This window comes from Pectinophora gossypiella, chromosome Z (assembly GCF_024362695.1).
Source record: "Pectinophora gossypiella chromosome Z, ilPecGoss1.1, whole genome shotgun sequence".
NCBI classification, from domain to species: Eukaryota; Metazoa; Arthropoda; class Insecta; order Lepidoptera; family Gelechiidae; genus Pectinophora; species Pectinophora gossypiella.
In genome coordinates this window covers 15,666,897-15,689,770 of record NC_065433.1, presented here as the reverse complement: position 1 = coordinate 15,689,770, position 22,874 = coordinate 15,666,897, and the positions used below count along the sequence as shown (strand labels likewise).

General features: G+C 36.5%; 2 protein-coding genes and 1 long non-coding RNA gene across 4 annotated transcripts in view; 2 read left to right on the top strand and 1 right to left on the bottom strand.

The window, feature by feature from the left end:
• LOC126379845 (protein nervous wreck) overlaps positions 1-7,417 on the top strand; it is a 69,253-nt gene extending 61,836 nt beyond the window's left edge. The window contains exons 15-18 of the mRNA XM_050028790.1: positions 230-344; positions 1,983-2,225; positions 2,877-2,911; positions 3,595-7,417. Coding sequence (XP_049884747.1) covers positions 230-344; positions 1,983-2,225; positions 2,877-2,911; positions 3,595-4,035 — 834 coding nt within the window. The 3' untranslated portion in view covers positions 4,036-7,417. The remainder of the gene's footprint in view (positions 1-229; positions 345-1,982; positions 2,226-2,876; positions 2,912-3,594) is intronic.
• Positions 7,418-11,605: 4,188 nt separating this feature from the next.
• LOC126379828 (atypical kinase COQ8A, mitochondrial) lies at positions 11,606-18,055 on the bottom strand. Of its 2 annotated transcripts, none has more exons than XM_050028767.1 (9): positions 17,867-18,055; positions 16,839-17,451; positions 16,420-16,636; positions 15,755-15,964; positions 15,262-15,377; positions 14,694-14,856; positions 13,799-14,001; positions 13,345-13,497; positions 11,606-13,103 (listed from the first exon to the last, which is right to left on the bottom strand). In XM_050028767.1, exons 2-9 carry the CDS (start codon positions 17,439-17,441, stop codon positions 12,825-12,827), a joined length of 1,944 nt encoding a protein of 647 aa, XP_049884724.1. In that variant the 5' UTR covers positions 17,442-17,451; positions 17,867-18,055; the 3' UTR covers positions 11,606-12,824. The 2 variants fall into 2 exon arrangements, with proteins under 2 accessions (XP_049884724.1, XP_049884725.1); XM_050028768.1 differs by having other exon boundaries at positions 16,839-17,173; positions 17,867-18,054.
• A 246-nt stretch (positions 18,056-18,301) lies between these two features.
• On the top strand, positions 18,302-20,448 carry LOC126379846 (uncharacterized). The gene is made up of 4 exons (XR_007568390.1): positions 18,302-18,493; positions 18,756-18,913; positions 19,013-19,121; positions 19,387-20,448. It is a non-coding gene; the product is annotated as an uncharacterized LOC126379846 (long non-coding RNA).
• The last annotated feature ends 2,426 nt before the right edge of the window (positions 20,449-22,874 follow it).

Here is a 22,874-nt window from a genome sequence, read left to right as displayed (position 1 = left end):
TATACCATACACGAATCTTATCCAAACTGGCATATTCATATATGCCATTTCGGCTTAACTCCGGTTATCTCACATGGCTCATTAGGAACGATTTTGTTTTAATGCAGACTGACGAAGGGTACATACTTACATATGCCTAAATTTGATTTCCATTTCCATCTGTGCGGGTGTTGCTGACTTGACGAGTAAATTATACATATCTAATCTGTGAATGTGAATTATGGTTTAGAACGGCGAGCCCCTGAGCACCGGGGAGACAGACTGGACGCCCCCGGGCTCCGCGCCGCCGGCGGCGTTCGCCTCGCCGCCGACCTCGCCGCCGGCTGACGGCGCTGACGATGAGCGTAAGCCACTCTTGTTTTCCCCTTCTCATTTCTCTTTTCTCCTGCATTGGCTGGTAGAATCGGAACATTTCGTACCTCAAAATCTTACTCATGTTAATTGTGTTAAATGAAAGTTGATTTTATTGTAGGTACTTACCTACCTATCTACACCTTTGTGCTTTGTCAAACGAGAATAGCGAAAGGAGAAGTTTGGATATTCACACGGTTAATAAATAATTATTAGATAGGTTGAAACAAAACTTTGTTAATTTTGTAAAAAAAATACATTTTTGTATTTAAAAATACTTCTTTATTACGATTTTGTTAAACACTGTCTACCAAAAACAAATCGCGTTGAATTATTATTGTAAGTTAGCAATTAAAAGATTGTAATTTAAAGCAATACGAGCAATCAGATCTTAATTTCAAATAGTGTCGTCCCACGTGTACGCCGATGACGCCAGGGTCGGATGTTCCGCATCCACCAGCCAATTTATCAATGTCTTGCAGCTCAGTATACGTATCTTTTGTATTGCCATGTTCACATAGTGGCCGTAACTTGTGCGGTTGTCTCGCGATAGATAGCTTATTGGCTGATTGGGTTTGATGTGGTTTTATTCCCAATTGGCATGGTAATTTGTTTACCCGCAGTTTCATGGCACGACACACGCTAGAATTTGTACTTACCGCTAGGATCATAAGGCATCATCATTGACGTTTGCATGTTTTGCACGAGTAATACGAGTAGAACCATTCGACTGGTTAAAATCAAGTGCCGTATTTGAAACTCCAGCGTCGATTAAAATTCTAAATTCAAAATCCGTGCCGTGCTTATCAGTTCTTCCTTGATTGTACACGTTTCTTATGTTCGATGAGTGATTCGATGTATTCTTCCATCCAGCTGTCTACTCAACTGTCTTCTATTCGTATAAATACAAATTGTTTCCTAAATCACGTGTCAATGTGTTAATATTTTCCCACATTATAATGACTACCTATCTACCTACCTATCAATTTATAATTCGTGAAAGTGTTCACAGTGTGTGTATATGTTTTTAGTGCTTCAATAATTGTCTTTGCTGTCGGAAGCTCTCTGTGTATCAATTATGATGATATTTTATTACAACTAATCAATATTGTACCTACACGAGTGCTGCTTAAGTAGCGTTAATCATTTCATATTTGATCGATACAAAAATCAAAATTTCTGCATAAACCAATTGGCTACCATCGTGATTAAAAAAAACATATCACCGCTACAGAACGCCTCGTGGTTTTAAAAACGGTACTTATCTATGCAAGATTTTCCGATATTAAATTCCTTTGAAAATATTTGGTATTCTGTATTAATCTATTGATATTTTCTTGAATTTGTGTACCGTTTTCTAAGCCTTCTATCAAAGCCTTCATCACACCGAAAGCGCGCAAGTTTAGACATGACTCAACATTTTGAGGAAAAATTTTCGTCATTCCTCGGGCTTCTTTTATAGGATAAGTGCGCGGTACGACGCTCATTATAGAGTCGTGCTTTTGGGGACTGAAGTCCTGTACTTTATCGTGGCTGCTTTCGGTGCGTTTAGGGCGGTTGTGGCGTAGTAGCGTGACGCGCTCGTGTAAGCTGACCTGCTAGAGTATGTGTGTGCTCCCGGACGCTGCCAGTGATCCTGGGCGAGAACAACAACACAAAGAGCGGCGCGCCTCCCGCGCTGCCGCCGCCGCCGCCGCCCCCAGAGTTCGCGGAGTTCGGCGAGTCCATGGACAGCCAACCTGACTTCAGCTTTAACTTAGAGCTAAGTAGGAACCAGCAGGACCACTACGACATGCAGTTCGCTCAGGGCTCCGAAGCCCCCGCCTCCGCGTCTCCCGCCGCCATAGCAACCCCTGCCGTTGTTACTATCGTTGGTAAGTTTCAGGTGACAACAGTATATCTGTACGTTTACATTCTTACAAAAGAAATAAAGTGTGGGTACATGTTAATTGAAGAATTAGTTATTGTAGCACAAGAGCCAATCTACACATTTTCGTGGAAGGCGAATGTATAAGTAGGTACGAGTATGTCAGAAAGTCACATGGACTATTTTTATAGATTTCAAACATCGATATCAAATGAATGACGTTAATTGTATCAAATATAAGACATGATATTCTTTGTGGCGATACCTATGTATATTGTGCATCTGTCACGGGTAGCATTCACTACTTGGACGTAGAAAATTGCCTTCATTTGTTAAGAATTTTGTAGGAACAACTCAATAACTGTCCTACAGTGAGAAAATTTGCCCGATACCTATATATACATATAAAGTTGTTATTAGTCTAATGGAATGAATTTTATATAAAACTGAACTCATTTAACTAAGCAGGTATAACATTCAGTGGGTAACTTCTCTTAAAAAGTCGGAACAGTTGCGACAAACTGTAACGGAATGTTTTTCTTATAGACAATGTTACCAACGTCCTTACTAACTACCTAATTGCAATAAATGTGTTTATTATTAATATTATACTGTTATAAGTGTTTGAATAATTGTCTAAATTTTTTCCATGCTTCAGTCGATGAGGTTGTCGGTGAAAATTTAGAGGACCAGGTTTGATATTCATTTACAAAGTCACTCTGTGTTGTTACATTGTATATACCTAGGTGTGCTTTGTCTTCGTCGCTTTATTTAGATGTAAATACATTATGTTATATGCTTGTTGCTGACCTTGTGTTTACTATGCTTCACTTAAGCTTTTGCCTTGCAGGTTATAAGTTAAGTACAATCAATTGTACATAATAATATTAAGGTGATAAGAGGATGTGCTCCAGCTAAGAGCCCATACGTAGGTATTATCTAAAGTTCCCCCTCTGGACTTCGGTCGCCCACTCCTAAGTATTTCCAGTAACATTCATATCATAAGCAGTAGTCTTCATGACATTAGGCATGAGCTTATTGCTGCATGGAAGAATATCCTGAATTTTGCATGATAATACCGATTAGTTAGTGTACAGTAACATGTTAAGCGTAGACCAGCCCATTGACGTGCACTGTCTGACACAACGCAACATCTCTAATGTTGACACGAGCTCTCGGCCCACTAACGACCCTCAATCGAAACCACTCCAACTATTTACATCCTGCTTGCGTAACACATCCGACAGTCGTTTGTTTACATCGGATGACATTACAAATACTGTAACACTAATACTAACCGACCGTACCCCATCTCACTTAATCTATTAAATGTGTGCAGTTTTAAGTATATAAATTAAAGTATTGTATTTATATAGGAGGAGGAGGAAGCGACACAGGCGCCGGCGCCCAAGCCGAGCAAGCCAGTGCCGCCCAAAGTTGAATTGCCGGAGACTAGCGGGCTGGGCGTGGGCATCGTGATCACGGCCGCCACGCCCATGGTAGAGGAGCCCGAGCAGCCGTTCCCGCCGCCGGAGCCGGAGGCGGAGTCAGAGCTGGCGGACGAGCCCGACAACGAAGACGAGGAGTCGTCGCTCTCGGAGCAGACGGCCGTGTGCCTGCGCGACGACGACGGCCACGCCGACGCGGCTCCGCACCCCGCCTCCAGCTCCACGGCCTCAGAGGGCGAATCCACCGGGCCCCCCACCGCGCCGCAGTCGCCCCCCGCCGCCGTACGCGCCGGCCGCGCCTCCATCCCCGACGAGCTCGAGCCCGCACAGCTAGCCAGGCTCACTGACCTCAAAGAGTCTAACGCTTAAGTCCCTGTAATCTTGACGTCATATTCTCGCTAACTTACTACTGACGCACACCTGATATCTTTTGTGAGAAAGTTATATTTTCCCATTGTCGACATCAATAATACTATCTTAATAATATGATGTGTACATTCAAACAAAAGTATTTTTTTCTAACTCCTCTACACAGACTGTGAAAATCAATAGAGGCATGTCTGTACAAAGGAAGGAACTAACAAGAAGACATATATTTGTTAAACCAGGTCTCATTATCTTATACAAGAGGCACAAAACGTATCACGTATGCGCGGATTCCCACTCTTTAACCTGTCACGGTCCAACTATCCTATCGTACTGGGAATGTGGCTTTTAGTTCTAAGGGATACTAGGCCTAATTAACGGCGCTTCCCCTTCAATTTCGAAGGTAGGACGACGGACGCCGGCGACTTTCAGTACTCCCACACATCAAACTGACAAATGTATCTCCGTCAAGTAGTGGAGAGGTTACTGAAAGTCGTGTAAGGACCGTCTCTTGCAGAATGGTTATGATTTATTTGTATTCACCTTCCCTGTCAAATCTATTTTTGTGAAGTATTTTATAAACCCGACCTTACGCTTCATATTTTTTCCTTTTATAAAACTATGTACGTTAAATGTTATATTTCTAAACCAAGATTCGATCCTATAAATATATGCCCCAATGTATGACAGTGAGACGGTCCTCATGTAGATGTGTTGTATATAGTTATACTATTTACTAGTAAATTACTGGGCACGATTTAGTACCTACCTGCTGACTAGAAGGTATGATAGAATGATATTGTACACTTGAGCTGTGTGTTGGCCAGATTAATTCTAGATTATTTTACATCTGTGCGAGCTAAATATTAAGCATTTGTTGTATAGTTTAGTGTTTAAATAATACTTAATAGTCACACACGATATACAATAAAAATACACTATAATAATAACTTTATACTCTTACTTCATATACCTACACATTTTCACGGGAGTGTGTAATATAAACTCATTCGACACTACTATTATTGTTTTATTTAAAAATCATATATTTGTTTCTTCATATTGATGTCATTTCGATTAAAAATTATTCTTGTGTCCTAAATTGATCTTAAAAAGTACTTACTGTAGTTTCAAACAACGATGGCAAAACATTTAAAATGTGTTATCGTAGAGAGTTATATTCATTTATTTTTTGTTACTCTATGCAAATGCGAATACTCAAGCGAATGTGTATTGTAATGCTCTGTGAATTTTGGCCAACACAGAAGCGAATAAGGCGTTGCTGAGTTCCCTCACTGAACCTTTATACCTCTGGCTTCCTATCGGATCTTGTACCAGTGGATATAAAGCTGAGTGACGGAAAGTAGGATTACGTATACAGGGTGTTACTACCTTCTTCTTTTCACACATCAACTGCCTATATCTCAAGTCCATTTGTAACGAAAATTTCTTAGAAATACTTTACTTATGTTAGCGCACTTCCATATTTAGGTCAAACATGATTTATGGATTAATTGAGTACCTACCTAAGAAATAAGTAATATTCCTCAATCTGTCCTATATAAACAACTTTATACAACTTTCTAGTTATTATACACTTCTGTTCTTTATGTCACATCAACTATATGATGTGATTGAACAAATTATGTTATTAAGTGTTAAGTATAACGATTGCATGCGCATTTTAAACTACGTCTGTTTGGTAAACGTTGTGAAATAATATTGCACATTTAAATATCACATACTTAGCCTCAGTATTATTATCATTATTAGCTATTACTTAGAGAATTAATTATATGTTCTGTGTTACCATTAATATATAGGATACATTAATAGATAAATATACTTTCTTTTAAATGTTTAACACGTGTAAGTTTAATATATTATTGTTATATTATACGTATTATATATGTTAAAAACAGAATCGAGATGCTAATTCATTTACCAGTATGAAAGAAATAGGTATATAATATGTTGTAGGGATAATGAAGGGACTTGGGATATGAGATTTAATGTTGTGACGTGGTTTAAAGTGATAAAGCCTGAGAAATACTGTAAATTAATCTCAGGCTTTCTATTCGCTGCGATATTTACGAGTTTTTTTCAAGTAGACGAGTTGTTTGAGATGGTCATTTCGAACGTCGCTAAGATTGGTAATTGAGCTGGCATCCCGCTGATAATACCTTTGGGCGTTGAGACAGAGCTCTGCTACTTACGGCATAGTTTGGTGATATTACTACATTGCTGCACGTAGGGAATGATTGAGAAATAAATCAACAGCTTGCGTTTAAATTTAAAGAACTCGATGAAAACTTTGGTAGTGGTTAGGAAACCTACTGCGGCCCAAAGGTATCGCACGTAGTAGATGATTACTATTATAATTCATTATTGTATGGCTCATTACTCATGAATATTTGGCAAGAAGACTGTAGCACTCTGGATAATATCACTGTAATAAAAAATTGCACAGAATAAAAATTGACTGTTACTATTAATTACAAACTCGATGGTGATTCATGTATCCGTTCACGCATTAGCGACTGGCTCAGAGAAAGTGTTATGTAATATCTTGTTATGAAAATGAATGAGAAGGTGAGGAAGTATTAGTTGTAATATTTTAGTAATTACCCATAATAACACGCGTGAGGGTATAACGTCGTATCGCTGAAGGGAATACCTATGCTTTGAACATTGTTGTTATTCTTCATCCGAGCAGGTCGCTCGTGGGTAAACAATACGTGGATTAGCATCTTTGTTGTTTGTGATACATACAATACTACTTATAGCTATATCGTATCTAAGTGTTGCTTTTCCTTTAGATAAATAAAAATATACCTGGAGGATATTAGATCACGTTAGCCTTAACTGTGGCATTGCGTAAATATGATTGTCCGATGTATCAAAGTTCCAAGTCTCCAGTAAGTAAACGAAAAGTTGAGTTTATCATACACACTTTTACATTTATTTTAAAATCGTAATGTTTCTTATATGAAACAAGTACTATTTAACTGGAAGCTTACAACGTGCGCGGTAACTAATTGAACATCTCGAAACTTCCACTCGCTCTATTTATTTTTACACTAGTAACAAAGTACGACTACCGATGTCTCATCCCATTAGTAGTAAGTATTATGGAAACATATTATTGTGTTATAGTAATTTCGATCCTTCATGTCGATTATATAACTGAAGTTTGTATGGAGCTCGAACTTACTGGAGACAGAATAGGTAATAACATTCAGATATCAGGCTAAAGCAGAAAAGAAAGAGAGAACCAAATTTTCCTTGGCAACAAAAGCGATCTTTCGAACAGGAATTGGGTTGGGAACAGTTTCCTACGTCAAAGATAAATTACTAAATTCTGATAACTAAAAAGAGATCTGAAGGTGATAAAAAACGTTCTTTTTTCTATTTAACTTATTTATTAACTTTAATAAAGAAAATTATAATAACAAATGCATGACATTTTATCACGATTTTCTATGAGGTCACAAGTTGCTTTTTCATACAAATTCCATAGTTATTTCGTGTTTTGACGTTTAGTAAACAGTAACTAATTTGACTAGTTGGAAACTAGCCTTTGAGTGAGGGTCACATGCAACGCATCGTGAATACCATCGGGACCACTATCGAGTCATCTATTGAGTTCTCAAACGAAAAATATCCTTTCGGATAACGACAGATAACTCAATTACGTTTAATAGTTTCAAAGACGGGATTTAGAAAATTGTTTTATTTTTACCTTATATATTATTTCTAGTGGTTTATTTACTTTTACTTCAACTAAATGTCTAGCTCTCCGGCTCATTAGTACATTTGTTCGCGTTAAAATAAGGGCATGGGATAAATATTATATACACAATGCCACAGCTAGAGGAACTTTACCAATTTAGAATATTTTAGCAATGCTCTCAAGTGTTTTACACTTTAAGAAATATATTATACTTACTATATACATGTAATAGAGACCGGTAGTAAATGTTTCGTATACAATTATATGGCTATCCTCTCAAACTGTGTTTTTAGTATTTATATAAATATTGAAACCCACGAAAATAAAGGAAATTGTATCTTTTTTTTTCATTCCTTCGAACGTAAATGACAATAATTAACTGCCATCTAAAAGTAAAGGATACGAAAAGATTAAAAAATCTTCTGAAGGGAACTGCTTCTCCACAAAACCATCAAGAAAATGCTTTAACTTTTTTTAATACAACTGGGGGGTTAAAAGGGCCACATCGAAGCAATTAATCTAAGAAACCAATATTGCAATTTGACATTTGCGCATATAAACGTAAATGCGCAATGCAAACACATGTCAAATAGCAATATTTCTTTTTTAGATGAATTATGTCGATGTGGCCTTTTTAACCCAAGATAGAGAGCTATGATTATTGATTACACATGAAGAAGTCCGAAAGATTAAGTAACTACAATCTGAGTAAAATATTAAATCATAATATTTGAATGCTATAGCGTTTGTTTTGTCAAAACTACCTTTCTTAATTTATTTAATTATATTGCATACACAGGAGCTAAGGGCAACTGCAACTGGCGATACCAGTGAAATATTTACAAGTCACAAGATGGCGCAGTTGAGACCCTGACTAGCGAATAGTTACAAAAAATTTCAAAAATTAAATGCACTCTCGTTAGAAACCTGACAAACCTCACGTCTCAGTGTTGCCATCTTTGACGATTATAATATATAATTGACACGTGAAGACTGCTTCAAACATTGATGTACAATTATGTTACTACATTGGTTTCAAAACTGCAGATTACTACTCTAAACTGGCAACATTGATAGATAACACAGCAATATTTAAGTTGGTAAGATCATAAATTGACTATTCTCTCGATCTGCTTTTTTGTGCTAGATGTTCAATATATCAATAACCATAGTTCTGATAGTTTTAAAGAAATACAGATCAAGATACAAGGCACAGATCAATAGCTGTCGTTAGTCGATCTAAAGACGTTTCCCTATGCCAACAAATATTGTATACGGAACTAACATAGACAGCAGACACCAGATTTCTACTTCCGTACAATTGGCTACTTGACAGATTTCGGATAAGTATTTAAAAAAATACAAACGCTTATTGTACGTATATACCTCTTAAAATATTTTATTGTCTCGAAAAAACGCTATATGTAATAGAAAAAGACATATTTTTTTCATTAATTTCAAATCTCGCGCGAAAACGGTTGGTCACGTGACATTTTGCCAAGTGACGTCACATTTCAACAAGCAAAGAAACTGAAAAACAGTATAATTAGAAACCTGACAGATAGTTTTTATTTTGTGAAATATGACGTCACACGAAACTCAATCATGGCCGCCCGTGTTTCGAGTCTTGTAATACACAGATATAAAATCGAATTCTTATTTTGTAAAAATATTTAAAAATCATCTTATTAAAAAAAACTATTCGATAATTATCATTAAATTATAAACTGCCATATCCGATATACTTTATATTTATATTGATATATTTTATTGTTACCACTATCAAGTAGCCAACTGCAAAGGTAAAATGTTCACGTTGAGTTTGATGTACGTACCTATTCAAATATATAAATAAAATTAAAAAGTATTATTTTAGACCGAATAGAAAATCTGTTGGCTGCATGTAAGCCAAGATCGAAATCGATCTCAGTTCGATGTTCCCCATGCCTTTTCGACCCGCAATAAAGTTTCTTAAAAATTCCAAAAGTCTATTATTATCCCCCTAACTGTTGTTTTACGGAAAAACTGTAATATTAGAAAAAATGATATTCTTCTCGCTTATACAGTGCAATGGACTCGTAAACTGAAAAGTGGTGTTTCAGGATCGTAGTAAGTGGAATTCCGTTATCTCTGCCTACCCCAAAGAAAAATACGCGTGATCTTATATATGTTCTTGTAAACTGGTAACCCTATAACGGAAGTTTTTTTTAGTCACCCATAAAGTTTTCTGAACACAAGCTGTCTTGATTCAAAAACCGATAAGTCTATGAAATTGAAGTCTTAAGTATTTGAATCAAAAGAAAAGCAAACATATAACATTAACTTTATTTTGTTAACTTCATTAATAATAAATTAACATCACTTTAACATAATATACTCAATATAGTTTACAGTGACTTATTTTGATATTAAAAAAACGAGTGAGGCAAAACAGCAATTATACGTAAATAATGCTCTACTATAGCGATTTCAAAGTTAGAAAAATATTATGGAAATACCTTTTCTTATTAAATGTCCGTAAAATACTGAGTTAAGTACAAGTACCTTACAATTATACGAGGTAGTAGGTAAGTTTGTGTTATTTTGTAGTTATTATTATATTAATCACAACCCTACTTCTAATTAGACAAAGACACGTAATTCGTGTATTTGGCAATGTTTATAATTACGTCCACTATAGGTCTGCTCACAAATTCTTGTCACCGGCGCGGCGGCGGCAGACTGATCAGGCTGTCTCAGTCTGCCAATCAGTGTCTACCTCTCCCGTCCTGCTGCTCACATACCTCAGGCGGTGTCAAGAACTTATGAGCAGACTATTATTATAGACTAGGACACACTGACATCCTATTAAGAAATAGAGTCACATTCGCGAAGGATTTTGTCTAAAAAAAGTGTGCGAACCGTGTTCTCAAATCGTACTGAATTACGTAATATACGTAAATTATAGCTGTTAAAATAAAGTGCAATATCGGTTGTACAGTGTCGTTACACGTCGTACCTTGTGACAAGATGCGCCTCGGACACTTTTTACAGAGATTGGTTGTCTATGCTTGGACGCATAAACAGCAGTTGGAAAACGTTTGTATTTTAAATGATGACCGCTGTAGCCTCAAACCATAGATCATCAAACATTACATTATTTGATTTTCATTTAAACTATTAAGATCGTTAGCTAGCTGCTACATAATTACTCCATAAATTATTTCCATGATGGTGAAATTTTGCAAGTAAATCTTTAATCGAAATAACTAACGTCAAGGGGTTACAAAAATTAAATCCGCTTTTTAAGTTTTTGAATTCAATCTAAAGAACTTATCTTAACATTTTGTGTGCGTCAAGCTAGCGGCCTCAAAAAAAAAATGGGCACGAAAAAATAATTTGACCATACCAAAAAATAGTACTCTTATTGAAAAAAATAGTACCTGTTGTAAAAAAATTAGTACCATCACGGTTCTGGATTTATAGCCATGTTTTATTGCACTTGCTAGCTTGACGGTGAGCGAAATTTGGCGAGAGTTAACGACAAGGTCTTTCGCTTTGATTTAAACGCCAAAAAATAGTACCGAAATAGTACTCACCCCCTGCAAAATACCGAAAGTAGTACTTCAACGGTTCCAAAGTTATAAAGGCAGTTCTTTGATCCCGCTAGCTTGACGTTTTGAAAATACCTATTATCTGGGGAACGCTTGCATACTTCAGTATGTAACTAATGTCAATAAACTCGTATGAAATAGTACTCCCTACCATCATAATTTTGATCCGATTCTCTTTGTAGAAATGTTAAAAAATCATCATAACCTATGCCATACATTTGTTGTTGATACAGTCACGTAGACAATTACATAACCTCACAATTTATTCGTAAGTATTGCCATTTTGGAGGTCTACCCTACCATTTCTTTGCACTTCAGTGCTGCTATTACAAAAAAATCCTATTGCATACACCCATATGCACTAATTTTAATAGAAAATGGCTGCATGGGTCTAGTTCTTATCGAAAACAATCTGTGATTTTAATACATCATAATACATTTTTAATCTGCTGTTTTATTTTATAATTTATACCTTCATGTTGAATTTGTTACGGATCGAAGTGTTTGTTAATAAACAATTTGCAGTATTTGTAGAATAACTCAAAGAGTTTCAACAATGATATTACTTTCATCTAACAACCCTGGCACTTCACCAATTTTTACCCAAAAATGGGGAAAAATACTAAAATCTGACAACATTCTTGACCATGTGTAATAATTTTGTTCGCGACTGTACTTGTCTTGATAAATGTATGACATAGGTTATAATGACTTTTTGACATATTTCTACAAAGAGAATCAGGTCCAAATTATGATGGTAGGGAGTACTATTTCATACGAGTTTATTGACATTAGTTACAAACTGAAGTATGCAAGCATTCCCCAGATAATAGGTATTTTCAAAACGTCAAGCTAGCGGGATCAAAGAACTACCTTTATAACTTTGGAACCGTTGAAGTACTACTTTCGGTATTTTGCAGGGGGTGAGTACTATTTCGATACTATTTTTTGGCGTTTAAATCAAAGCGAAAGACCTTGTCGTTAACTCTCGCCAAATTTCGCTCACCGTCAAGCTAGCAAGTGCAATAAAACATGGCTATAAATCCAGAACCGTGATGGTACTAATTTTTTTACAACAGGTACTATTTTTTTCAATAAGAGTACTATTTTTTGGTATGGTCAAATTATTTTTTCGTGCCCATTTTTTTTTTGAGGCCGCTAGCTTGACGCACACAACATTTTATCATCACCGACATATTACAACTAAGTTTAAACTCGAAAAACTTGCCCTGAAACACAAGTCTTTGATAAAAGTTGAATAAAGGGATTGTGTGTACTCTCCTGCCTAATTTTGCGACTGAATAACATTGACAATTGTTAGGTAAAACAATTGTATTCTGAGTCGGAACTTTATATCGAAGTAAATATATTTACACTTACAAAACTCAATTTAAGTGTCATTTTTTATTATAAGAAAACAGATAACGATTGTCAATATCATTTGGTTACGGAAGTTCGACAATGCATTACCGGTTGTTAGCTTTGTATTGCTTATAGATATCCTGAAATATATCTCTACAATTCATGCGGATTTTTAACTTGGAGCAGAGAAGGAAAACTCCAGATAGTTTTCTATGGAGGGAGTAGATTTCTTCAGGAGGCGGGCAGAGGCGATGGTTGAGAATGGTTGGTACTAACGCTTGTATCCGACGCGTCGTGTTCTGACCACCGAAATCGAATTCGCCGTCTCGTGTAAATACTTCGCCCATTATCAACACAGTGTCCACATGCGTTTCTTCCATTAGCTGTTGACAAAATTATGCAATTAATTTTGAATTTGCCATTTGCCATGCACCCAGTTAGACTCTTTTGTTAAAATTATCTTTTATTTTGGTGCAATAATATAAATTTGAATTAATCAATATAAAAGAAAATTCGAAAACTGTATGAAAGTTGTGTTTTTGTTATGTATGTCTTTCCGCAGAGCGCGATATCATAACGCCATATAGGACCACTTCTTTTTGCATATCCACCAAGAACACCAACCTTAGATTCGTAGCCAGTGAGGAACTTCATTTCGCGAGACATACGCAAGATGGCGTCGCGGTCGCCGTCAGACGCTGCCTTGATGATCTCTATGTACTGGTCCATAAACTCCTTGGAATATTCACGAGTTGCTCCGAAGTCCAGAAGGATCACCTATAGGAAAGCTTTTCAGTAAATAATAGAAATAAATGACATAAAATTAATATGTGAAAGAATCATACTGCAATGACTAAGGTCGGACTCTACTAACACCGATGAGCAGAAATCAGAATCAGAAAGAGCTGTGTATTAGAACCAATATAATTTTGTTATTGTCTCATGATGTGTATATCTCCACATTGAGGAGTCTGGGCCTGAGTGGACTTATACAAGCACGGTATTGTAGGTAACATGGAAAATCATACATTTTAATTTCCGTCTCAAACAAATGATGGAATTAAAATTGAATATGTACCTGTTTAGTATTCGTGTTATAGAAGAAGTTCGCCCAGTTAGGATCCGTCTGCATACAGCGCAGGATGAACATTTCTCTGAGACACAACTGCATGATCTTATAGGCGATATCGTGACAAATCTCGTATGGTGCGTCGAACAGCTTGTCCAGAGGCGTCCCGTCTATCAACTCCGTAGTTATTACTTCTGGCGCGCACAGCTCGTCTGTATAATACCGACCGTTGGATATAAATACATAGTGTAATTTAGACAACAGGCTGCCCTGTTTTCTATTATACCACCAGTTTGACAAGGATATTCTCAAAAAATATATATAATTATATATATTTTAGGACAAGTTTTAATCAAGATATAAAAGTGAGAAGAAACAAAAATTAAATTGTAAAATTTGACTCGGACGGAACTTGAACCCACAAGTCTTGTCAAGCCGGGACGAGCGTATTAATTACGCCTTCGGGTCCTCCTGTCCGTGCGAAATTTTAGATCTATATCGTCACTGAGCCGGCGAGACTGATTTTTCGTATTAATTTTCTCTTTAATTCCCGGTCAACCGAGCGTCACCAGGTCTCTTTGGGCCATGGATCTCGGCATGTCATGGGAGCAAGCTATAGACGCTGCAAAAGATCGCGACGCGTGGAAATCTGTTATTCGAGCCCTACATCCCAACAGGAGATAAAAAAAATTGTAGAATTTTCTCCTTGTGGGTTTCCCTAAGCACGGGTGAGTCCTATAGAAATAAAAACCTTTATAAGAATTTATACTACGAGTGCCGACTTTTTTTATCGACATTTTCACATTACGTAGTTACCCCTCAGACATTCTATGCTTTTGACATAAACACCTGATTCGCTTTATGTTACTAGTTACTATAATAACGTAGTAATAGAGTGCATTACCGATGACATCAGGTACATAGTACTCGGGGTAAGGTGCCAGTAATTGTTTAAACTTTCTCGTACATTGCGCCTCACGTACGTAGTCTACCTCCCACGATAACTCCTTCTTGGCCACCTCCACTATATTGTCGATGAACATTCCCTTTGGAAATATATTCCATACCTGCAAACACAAAAACAGTTATAAAAAACCTAGTGTAAGGTGTAAACAACTTCCCCGAGTAAGAAATTAAGTCAACCGAGACTATGGAATTCTATTTGCTTTGATCCCGACACACTTCTCTTGCTTACTCCACATTCATCAATCGATTCATACACGCACGTCGATTCGGAGTGACGGGACGGAGTGTGATATCTTCCTATCCTAGAACTGCATTCACTAGATCGAAAACCCGCGCCGGACAGATCATAACTCATAATAAATTGTAAATGCAGATTCTCCATCCATCCCTAACCAGAACATGTGCCTCTTTCTCCTGGATTTGTGATCACCATGATTGTTTAAGTCTGCCTCTTTACGGAAACTGTATTTCCTAAATCAACAGGCCAAGGAGGAAAATTGACTTACTTTCATGACACCAACGAGGTTGTCTATGTCGCTGTTGATGCCTTTAGCTACGCCAGGATACTGCACTTTCATAGCCACCTCCTGTCCATTATGCAAGACTGCCAGATGTACTTGGCCTATAATACAAGTAAAAGTCTTATGCAATTAAGAAGACAATGAAATATTAGACCCAAAATAGAAAATAGAGTTTGAGAATTATGTGTATTGTTTTAACACTGCACTTTAAATAGTGGTGTCGATTAAGGTAGACAACCTTAATTTTAATTTACTCTCTTCTCTTTTTGGTACTTCTAAAGTAAAGTCGAAAGTAAAGGACTTTATTTTCAAAATAGTCACACTAAATTCAAATTAAGTATTTTCACCAGCATTAGTATCATTGTGATAACAGAAAAAAATTAAAGGGGAATATTAAGGGTAAGATGGTTTGTACACATACATGTGCCATGCGTCTATCTGTTACAAATATAATCGAAGTGATAAACAAAGAGATTACCAATAGAAGCTGCTGCAAATGGCTTGTCTTCGAAGTACTGCACCTTACTTCGCCATTCAGGACCAAGTTGCGAGCTCATGACCTTCTCCACCTGCCATGACGGCATGAAGTCAGCTGACTGGCGCACTCGCTCAAAGATACGTTGTAGTTCCGGTGATATCACTGCCTCATCTTGGATGCTCAGTAATTGGCCTAGTTTTAGTGCTGCACCTGTAAATATACTAATTTGGATGAATTGTTTATGTGTTCGCAAGTGAAGAGCAGCATTAATTTCGCTAAAAAGATCTTTTAGAGCAAATGGAGACTTCTGTGTTCTATTTTCACATCATCAAATATTGATAATTATCTCTAACTTCATTACACTAAAAAATGCTGTTTTGTTAAGTCATATGTATTTTTTGTTGTCATACCATTATGCAGATTAACATCAGGACCAGTTATTTCAATGTCAGATTATCATTGTTAATGCACCTACAACTTATGCAAATTAAAAACACTTTCCCACGCAAATCCCAGTTTTCATGTTGTTGTAAGCTTCATACTAATACACACACACTGAACATGACTATTATAATTAGTTAGTTTGCAAAATGTAGTATCTGGAAATCTAGGACTTACCCCTGTAAGGCCTAGATTGTTACACACATATTTACAGTAATACAAACCTCTAACTTTACAAAGTGTGTCCACAATTCTTTCTGCATTGGCAGGGGACATGAAAGCGTTGTTTGGTTCCTCTGCTTTGCCAGTAACAGACTGCAAGGTGTTTCTGGCATACTGTGCCACAGTACCCACACCAAGGCCAGCAGCTAAAGTGCCAAATGAGAACATTCTCCCAATCCGCGAAGACGGTACTACTCGAGCCTTTGAATTCTCACTTAACTACAAAAATTATATAAATAATATGATTATAATACAAAAAGAAAGTATGGACATTAAACTATAGTTAGTACTGTATAAAAAAATATAGTTTGGCTACAGTTACAGCAAACAGTAACAGGACATTAGTTTAATTATTTTAAGTGACAATCTAGGTGGTTAAAGTACATATTTATTTTCTGTATGAAGTAAGTTAAATACTCACAGAAACTTTTATTTTCTTTTTGGCAACAGGCTTAGGTAAACCTTTTCCTATGGTTCCAGTGCTTGAACTACTAGAAGCCTCCAAGTCTTTTGTTTTTGGTGTTGGTGGTGTTGATGGTGCTGGAGGCGGTGGAGGCAGAGGAGCAGCCATGCTATTTGAAGGTGGTTGGAGGTCGTCATATGACACCACAAAATCTTCTTTAGGTATTGGTGGTAAAGAATATGATGGTTTACTTTGTGCTTTTTTCAAAGTCTCAAATGTCTTGTTAAACTCTCTGTTTAGCTCTTCAATTTCATCATTTAAATCAGTGAACTCCGGATCCATTTGTTTTCTCTCTGGTTCAACATTGAAATTGGGTACATACATTATGGCATATTGTCTAAAGCCGTGCGCCACCACCAGGGCCCTTTCAAACAACTCTTTGGCAGTGTCAGGATTTGGCTTGGAAGCTGTGAGCGGGTTAGTTGGGAAGTTTTGTAAGAGTGGTCTGATGCTAGAATTATTCCATATTAGCTTGGCATTCTCTTGCTGCAGTTTTCCAGCTGCTTCTGCAACTAGCCGCAATCCCCGAACTACACCTATCAAGTCGTTAATATGTGACATGGCTGACAGCCTGAAATTAGTTATTAGTTCATGTTAATTACATATAATTTAGGAAAATTATATTTAAAAAGGATTCCCTTTTGCATGGATTTACAAAGCCATTGGTAAAGTAGATGAGAGTCTCAAGCTTTGCTATAGGTTACTTTAACAAAGGTCGTTGTTAGGTATTTCAGAACACCCAATGGTACATTTTTTTTAATGATTATGCTTTTTTGAACATGGAATCACGTGTGTAAAACGTAAATAACTTAAAAATTCAAGCCCATTAAGAGTTATTGCATAACAAATAAAACTTGTATTAAAGTATATGTTCGGTCGAATATTAATTTGTATTTTTTTAAAAGGATTCTTTTTAAGTAATTTCAACTGACAAATTAATTAATACTTATTATGAAAAATGTGTATTAAAGACAAATAGTTCTTACGATTTGTTGCAGTTTTGTAAGGTGTCCAAACGTTCTCCTACTCGAGTAGTTGTTCTAGACAATTAATTATTATTAGAAGCACTGACAAACTTGATTAATAGGTAACTTATGTCGAAAGTGTTTGAAGCATTCGTATTTTTCAACGCAGGTGTTACTTTTATTTCTTACGCCACACACTTGCTTCACTCAAAACGCTCAAAAACTCAAAACCGACACTTTGAATTTGACATTGACGTCTTTTTTTTTCTTTTTTCTTGAATGGCTTCGTCTCGTCCCGTAGACAGAGAAACTAATAGACTAAATAATGTTTTTGTCTCATTCGCACTAGAAAGAGATAAGCCAACACAGTAACCGTAAGAAAAAAGGGGATAGCATTATCGTTTTTTTGTCCTTGTCGCTGTAACCTGTTTTTTACCTGACCACAAAACGTCAAAATGACAGTATGTGTGCAAACATTTAACTGATTCTGCGTTTTTACTCTAAATAAATAATTATTAGTGTTTCTTAGCTTCCAAGTACATTTTTTTTGGACAAAATCAATAGCGTAATAATAACAATGCCAGTATGTAGTGTTTTAGCGTGTGAAAACAGAACATATCGAAGCAGTCCGGCTACATCCTATCACAGGTACAATTTCCATTAAATTATACCTTAAACTCTTTATTTCTGTGTTTTATTCTCGTAAAATCTTCAATTTGGTGTTAGAAAGAGATTCCAGTGTAATTGCAGGTGATTTTTCGTGTTTTTTTCTGTAATTACAAAATCACCACGAAATTTTAGTGTTGCCTACCGAACAGTTATTTTTACCCTAGATTTTCACAAAAAAGTCATATTAAGTGGAACCAATTACTTACTGTCTATTATTATTTATATGTTGTTGTCATTAAAGGTTTCCACTTCAAGAACGTGAACGCACTGATTGGGTTAAAGCATGTGGAAGAACAAACTGGGAACCGCCTAAAAGTTCTGTAATATGCTCTAAGCATTTTGATGACAACTTCTTTATTAAACATGGAGATAGAACAAGTCCCAACCAAGTTCTGTCATGTAAGTTATATGTTCCTCTTGGATATATTATGACCAAGAAGAAGTCAATTTACCTTTCAATCAATCCTGATATTTTATTAAGTTTATTTTTATTTACAGTTGGAAAATGTTTCTGTACCAAGTTGTTCACCATCCTCAATGCAACATAGTGAAGTTGCCGGCATCCCTGCCAACTATATTTAGAAGCAGGAAAATCCAACTAAGCGAGGTAAGCTGCTGGTATTTGAAACAACATACATACATAAACCCACGCCCGTATTCCCCGAAACGGTGGGCAGAACTACAAATAATCGAGAATATATTTGCAGCCACTTTTGATTAAAAATGGGAGGCCACTTTTATTCCTCTGATCGATACTATTTTCCATTTTTTGTTATTTGTCTGTTGATGATTGAATTAAGAATCTGTTAACACTTTTCTCTCAATTTTTACGCCTTGAAATTGTCAATGAATGTTTTTTTTTATTATTTCAGGCAAAAGAACATGATTACACAGATACGCCTCGGAAGAAAAAGTTAAAGCTTATGCTTGAAAGAAAAAGGGTTTTGTCAGAAACTCGATTGAAAAAACTACGTGCTGCAAGACAAGCGAACCAGCGTTTAGTAAAAAAAAATGCTGAACTGTCTGACGTTATTGCTGAACTGCGGCTAAACTTTAAATTTTGAAAAACAGATCAACTCTTCTCTTTCATTTTTAAGAGATGATGCGTTAATAGAAGAAGCTTTCGAATCCGAGGAACTTGATTTTTCAGTAGACCATGACTATCTGCCAGATCCATCCCGTTTAACAGAATATACAAAACATGTAGTGGTATATATTGCGGGCTTTGTTGTTACCAAAGTGTCCAAAATAGTAAAGTGTCACGATTGCTTAAGTAGCATAGTGGAGATGTCAAATTTAAACTTGTTATTAATTTCCAAAAAAGACAAAGGCGGTTTGCGATATCCTTCTGCTGATGTAATAAATTTATGTGAAATTGCTGAAAGAATTTTTAGACAAAATGTCATACGGTTAGGTTTAAAAATACTGTCAACAAAAAAATATTTTAATGCTTTTAATCAGGAAATGTATAGAAAGAAAGAAAGAAAGAAAATATTTATTTCCATATTGGACGCCACATTTACAAACTTACATTACAGGAGATAAAAAAAAATAGAACAAAAAAAAAAAAAACAAAGACAAGAAGACAAATAATACAGACATTAAATATACATACACAATGGAGGCGCCCAAAATAAAAAAAAAGGATCTCCCTCAGCATAAACAACTAAGCCCAATTAAAGATTTTTTTTAATTTCACGGCAACCGGTTTGACCATTCTCCTTTAGAAAGCCATGAAATGCTTTTAATGAAAGCCATAATTATGAATTATTTAAAAGTTCGGTTTCATCATTACGCCAAAAACTTATCAGAGCCTGATGTAAAAGTGCGAAATATGTACAACAAATTGACCCTGTTACGTAATCAATGAATATTTTCAGTTTATTATTTTTGTTTTTTTTTATAGTCATTTAAACAAAGTTTCTTTCTATTAATGTGCAGTTTTATTGTTCTGTTCTACCGTCCTCTTACCCTTTACTTTTTTTAGCTTTACAGACTGCTTACCCCATATTTAACTGGGTTAAAAATCGGACTGTATATGGTGTTCAAGTTAGCACTGCTAATTAGCTAATTATCCATGCAAGCTAAGTTTACGACTTTGGTCGCACTGACTTAATTCACTGAACTTCTAATTCATTTGGTCGCCACTCGCAGACGACTACAGCGACTACGTTGGCCACTTGGTGTACCACGTTGAACCACTGTCGAAAGTCGCTATGGCTGTGACTAAAGTCCCTCATATAGGAACAGTTGCGTTTGGTTAAATGTATGGTCGTGGAGTTCCTTGGGGGAGGCCTATGCCCAGCAGTGGGCGTCATACGGCTGTTGATGATGGTCCGCGCCACGAAAGAAGTCCCGCGGATTTTAATGGCAAGTCGCAGCGGCCGCACGACTTGTAACGGGGCGCGTATTCTTTTTTAAAGTATACAAACTTTTTTTTACGTGGCTTATTACAGTTTACCAACCATGTGGTAATATCCTTTCAATGAGTCATATTTTCCACATAGTAAAGTTTACCCTGGTTATGGGTAGTTTTTATTTGTGGCAATACGTATAAAAACTATACCTGTCTCATAGCCGGTTACACGGTGATTTAGTCTATTAGTTTCTCTGTCTACGTCTCGTCCTCATCTTGAATATCCATGGTATAAGAAATCTCCACGTTCTGCCAACCATTGCCCAATGGCTCAAATTAGCTTCAAAACGTTTTTTAGATTCTACTCCGCACCACCCAAATCCCCTGGTAGTTGCGGCTTCCGAATATATCCCGCTTAGGAACGCTACTGAAAAGTATCGGCGTCCGAAAGACGTAATATATTGCGTAATATACGTACGATCCCCACGACCCGATTACTCTAGCTATAGAGCCAGCCAATCAGCTCGCGACACCAAACACCTCAGGACCCCGGTACTGACCCCGCCGGTCAAAGACGATTTCCCTCAATCAGTGCTTATCGCTATCGACCCGCTAGGGTCGATTAATTCTTTCAAATATTTTTCCTCTCAGACTACGCCCTCAGCCGAGGTTCGCGCCCAACTGGGCACCCTCAGGCCTGTTGTCTTAAACGTTGTACCGGGTGAGAGCCTTCAGCGCTCCCCATTTGTCCGGCCAAGTAGTTAATGCCATCTGCGGCAAATCTACAATAAGTCACGTCAAAAAAAACAACTCTACGTTCTCCAAAAACATAATATAAATATATACCGCTGTATACTTTTAACGCTAAGTTTTAACGTGCTAGTTATCTATTTTCTCATTGCCTGGGTACATAATTATTTTAAAAATAATGTAATGGTAGAGATTTGGATCCGATATGTTTACTCCGGAGTCTGGAAGCATCGTGAGCGACGCGCCTAACGCAGGATTGGTGTGCGTCAAGCTAGCGGCCTCAAAAAAAAAATGGGCACGAAAAAATAATTTGACCATACCAAAAAATAGTACTCTTATTGAAAAAAATAGTACCTGTTGTAAAAAAATTAGTACCATCACGGTTCTGGATTTATAGCCATGTTTTATTGCACTTGCTAGCTTGACGGTGAGCGAAATTTGGCGAGAGTTAACGACAAGGTCTTTCGCTTTGATTTAAACGCCGAAAAATAGTACCGAAATAGTACTCACCCCCTGCAAAATACCGAAAGTAGTACTTCAACGGTTCCAAAGTTATAAAGGCAGTTCTTTGATCCCGCTAGCTTGACGTTTTGAAAATACCTATTATCTGGGGAACGCTTGCATACTTCAGTATGTAACTAATGTCAATAAACTCGTATGAAATAGTACTCCCTACCATCATAATTTTGATCCGATTCTCTTTGTAGAAATGTTAAAAAATCAACATAACCTATGCCATACATTTGTTGTTGATACAGTCACGTAGACAATTACATAACCTCACAATTTATTCGTAAGTATTGCCATTTTGGAGGTCTACCCTACCATTTCTTTGCACTTCAGTGCTGCTATTACAAAAAAATCCTATTGCATACACCCATATGCACTAATTTTAATAGAAAATGGCTGCATGGGTCTAGTTCTTATCGAAAACAATCTGTGATTTTAATACATCATACATAATACATTTTTAATCTGCTGTTTTATTTTATAATTTATACCTTCATGTTGAATTTGTTACGGATCGAAGTGTTTGTTAATAAACAATTTGCAGTATTTGTAGAATAACTCAAAGAGTTTCAACAATGATATTACTTTCAAAAATGGGGAAAAATACTGAAATCTGACAACATTCTTGACCATGTGTAATAATTTTGTTCGCGACTGTACTTGTCTTAATAAATGTATGACATAGGTTATAATGACTTTTTGACATATTTCTACAAAGAGAATCAGGTCCAAATTATGATGGTA

Bases quoted from the DNA above. Each gene is read 5' to 3' on its own strand.
- LOC126379828 (XM_050028767.1), bottom strand. From the start codon at position 17,441: ATGTCACATATTAACGACTTGATAGGTGTAGTTCGGGGATTGCGGCTA. The intron at 15,965-16,419 runs GTTTGTATTACT...GTATATTTACAG, and splicing joins CACACTTTGTAAAGTTAGAG to GTGCAGCACTAAAACTAGGC. The intron at 13,498-13,798 runs GTACATATTCAA...GCTTTCCTATAG, and splicing joins ATAACACGAATACTAAACAG to GTGATCCTTCTGGACTTCGG.